A 3,964-nucleotide genomic window follows, 5' to 3' on the forward strand; every position below is an offset into this window, starting at 1 on the left:
TCTACCGTTGCGCGCTGTCTAACTTGTGTAGGAGCACCGGTGCGGCTGCCATACTCGTTTTGTATGATGGGGTCAAAGTTCATGGATAGGGGTAGGTTGTAACAGCTATTGAGGTATTCGTTACAGATTTTTGGATTGGGGATTAGGCCAAAGGTCACTTCAGATCGTTGTTCTTTCTTTTTTGCCTTTGTTCTTTTTTGCCTCCTTTTTTCCCCACCAGGAAGCATGGGACCAGAAGACAAGGTTTCTATCGTCTTTCCTGTTGCGTTTTCTTATATTAAAAATAATAGAAAAACCTTAGTTCGTTTCAATAGATCTCATCATAAATGAGGCACGCTCGGAACGGTTCGCAAATGAGATTGCTCCATCCATAAGTTCATACATTGCACCTTAGTACAGACATCATCGTTTGTTCAAAATACGGAAGACACTTAAAAGTAGAGATGTTGTCACGAGGAGACTCTTACTACACATACTTCAATGCTAATTGAACACAAGAACTCGATTTTGCTTGCACACAATAGTAGGCAACGGATCCCTGCTTATTCATCAGCCCAGCATCTCATCTCCCGTTTCATCATTTTTTTTTTGCTTTCTTCCGTTGCCTCCCTTCCTCTCCCTCTGCCTCTTCGGTCTCTGTTTTCCCTTCCTCTTCCTCTGTTAGGTTCTTTGTTGCCACGAAATACCTGATGTAGCCCTTCTCTGCAATTTTGCACTCGACCATCAAAGGTAGCGTGGTGGAGAGACCGATCTTCACTTGATCAAACAGGGTAGACACCTTGGCGCAGGACTTCATGTACCTCAGGTTCAAGGCCAATGAAACTGGCCCTCGCGCATGTGTAAGGGTAACATGCTGCATTGATACAAACATGACCCATTAACTAGTGCAGATACGCATAGACGGATCTATTCTTCAGTAGTTTCTTAAAATACTAGTTGAATGGCACAAGATACTAAAGATGTTACTCCATATGATAGAACCAATTGAAATTTATAGAATAAACAGATGTTAATTTGCACTGCAGAGTAGTTAACCACGTCACCAAGATTTTACAGTTAAAGGAGGAAATAATAAGCTAACTAAAAAACAAACATCTAATTCAACCCCATTTACCAATACCAATGTAATCAACCAAATGAAGAGCCATGTTCCGCTTTATGAAATATATGTAGCTTCTGCTCTAGACAAATTAACTTGCAAGTTATGCAGACTAAACATACTCCAAACACAGAAACCAACATTAACAAACAAAGTGAATTAGGAACTCAACACAGTATAGTGAGACAACGAAATTCTAAGGCACTATGTATGCATGTTCGGCTACTCTGGTGCCTATAACCTAGGTGAGGAACCAAGAATGCACACTTGCTAAGAATCTACCAACACATCACTGATATGGTTGTTCACTGCATTTCATGTTACAGTCACATACAGATATTCAGAGGAGGAGGATATCCATTCCAATTTTTGAGGGGCTAAGAGGGTCAAACTATTAAGTACCTTGTCAGTTTTGTTCAGCACATGGGAAATGTTCACGCACCTACGTTTTCCTTTAGTAGAGAAGCTGATGACCTCCTCATTCACCCTGATGACAACTACAGCTGGAGATGGAAATGGTTCAAGGTACATAACTAGAATCCTCCATGCGCAACAGTAACAGTTAGCCTTATAAATCACCAGGTAAATCTATGTACCATCGTCGCCGATGACGCTGAGGGACTTGCAGTTCAACATAAACTGCGCAGAGGGCATGCAGAAAATGGCCTGGTACTCCGACTCCATATCGTGCCATTCCGAGATTTTGAGGCGATGGCTTGGGGCGTCCACATACACAAGCTGCAAATCCATATCCGTAGTTTTAGCCTCGTCTGTTCATTTCCACAAACACAAAATCAGCAAGTCAGGGCGAAGAGCAGTTATCGCAAAAGACGTGCGGGCACTTACCGGGCGACTCGAATGTTAGGGTAATGTCTTCGAAGTTTTGGTCGGTGACCTTGATGGTGATGATGTCACCATCGTTGGAGGCGCGGAGCAAATCGACCATGTCGGCGATTGCGATGCCCATGGAGCAGTCTTCGTCGCAGCGGTAGGACCGGAAGACCTCGGAGGGGAAGAAGAGCGAGAGGAAGACGACGTGTTCGGTGTCCAGGGCCTGGAGCGAGAAGCCCTCGCTGGAGCAGTCGACGTTGGCCACATTGACCAGGTCGAGGATCGCCTCCAGGACACCCTGTAAGGTGCTTCCCTTCACCATCTTCAGCTCAAACATGGTGGCTTGGACGGCCCGGCGGCGGCGTAGGAGAAGATGGCGGCGTTGGGAAGAGGGGCGGGAGAGGACGAGAAACCCTAGATCTGGACGGGTGCGGGATGGAGAGCGGTTGGAGGGGACGGAGGAAGGGGAACCGGATATTAACAGGGAGCCATAGGCTCGCGGTGTTTGCAGGCGCCCGTTACAGGCCATTTCGCAAACTGGCGCCTACAGTCCACAGCGAGATGGGCCGGCCCATTTAGCGTTTTGCTACGTCTCTTCATAAAGTGCAAAAAATAGAGAGCTGCGCCGAATCGGACCCAGGACCTACACGTTCACAGCGCACCGTGCTAACCAGCACGATATGCACGATAACTTCTTGCGTCCTTCTTATTATTTCAGTTCGCATTTTCTTTCTTTTTTTTCTTTTCCTTTTTCTGTTTTTCTGTTTCTTTTTGTTTTTATTTTTTTATCTTAAATGCGTGATTGTAAACCGATGAAATTTTTCTTCACAATCAACGGACATTTTTTCAAAAATCCATGAACTGTTTTTTATTTTTGTGAACTTTCCTAAAAAAATTCAAGAACTTGTTTTTCAAATTTGATGAACTTTAAAAAAAAATCATGAACTTTTTTCAATGTTGATGAACTATTTTCAAGTTTTGTGAACCTGTCTATTAAATTGATGAACTTTTTTCAGTTTTGATGGACTTTTTTTAAATTTGATGAACTTTACAAAACCAATGAACTTTTTTTTTGAAAATTGATGAACTTTTTTTCAAGTTTGTGAACTTTTCTTGAAAATTGATGAACTAATTTTGAAAACCCATGAACTTTTTCAAATTTTCGATGAACTTTTTGTTTGAAAATTGATGAACTTTTTTTCAAGTTTATGAACTTTTTGTTTGAAACTTGATGAACTTTTTTTCAAGTTTGTGAACTTTTCTTGAAAACTGATGAACTTTGTTCGAAATCTATGAACCTTTTCAAATTCACGATTATTTCGTCAAATAATTCAAAAATATTAATTGGTACAGTTTTGTGCAATAAAATAGCGACGCAACTTTGTTATTATATAATTTGCGCTGCTATCTATTGCTGGTATCAAGTAGTTCGAGTGGTAGCAGAACTCTTACGCTAGTGGAACTGCACGAGTTCGAAACCTGTCAATAATAGCATTTATTTTACTTTTAAAAAATAGCATTTATTTTTGTGATTTTTTAAACACTATGATTTTTCGATTTTGTACACGTTTGTTGGGCCGGCCCAACTCGGCGGTGTAGTGCGCCAGGGAGGACTTCTGGCGCCTGTGGTGCCCAATAGGAGGGGAGCTCCTATACGGCGCTGCAGGCGCCCGTTCGCTCCTGGCGCCTGCGGCGCCCCGAGCTGGGCCGGCCCACGAACAAGCAGCAGCAGCAAAAAATCATAGGAAAAATGTTTGTTGTTTTGGGGATTCGAACTCGCGCCGCTGGAACCTTCACGCGCTTCGCTAACCACTACGGCAACCTCATAAAACTTACAAGTGGTACTGCGTAATTTTTAAGTACAATCACAGCCGCGCTGGTCCCAGATTAAAAAAAGTTCACGAAATTGTTTCAAAAAGTACTTGTTCAGATATTAAAAAAAACTCACGAAAATTGAAAAAAGTTCACTAGTTCAAGAAAAAGTTTATAAATTTGAAAAGGTCCACTAAATTCAGAAAAGTTAGCGAATTTAAA

The 3,964-nt window shown here is 42.1% G+C and overlaps 1 protein-coding gene across 1 annotated transcript; it reads right to left on the minus strand.

Annotated features, from left to right (window-relative positions):
• Window positions 1–340: 340 nt before the first annotated feature.
• Window positions 341–2,417, minus strand: LOC119276652 (proliferating cell nuclear antigen-like). Its single transcript, XM_037557775.1, has 4 exons — window positions 1,946–2,417; window positions 1,696–1,869; window positions 1,502–1,602; window positions 341–853 (listed from the first exon to the last, which is right to left on the minus strand). Exons 1-4 carry the CDS (start codon window positions 2,265–2,267, stop codon window positions 578–580), a joined length of 873 nt encoding a protein of 290 aa, XP_037413672.1. The 5' UTR covers window positions 2,268–2,417; the 3' UTR covers window positions 341–577.
• Between the last annotated feature and the right edge of the window lie 1,547 nt (window positions 2,418–3,964).

Source organism: Triticum dicoccoides, chromosome 3B (genome assembly GCF_002162155.2).
Source record: "Triticum dicoccoides isolate Atlit2015 ecotype Zavitan chromosome 3B, WEW_v2.0, whole genome shotgun sequence".
NCBI lineage: Eukaryota > Viridiplantae > Streptophyta > Magnoliopsida > Poales > Poaceae > Triticum > Triticum dicoccoides.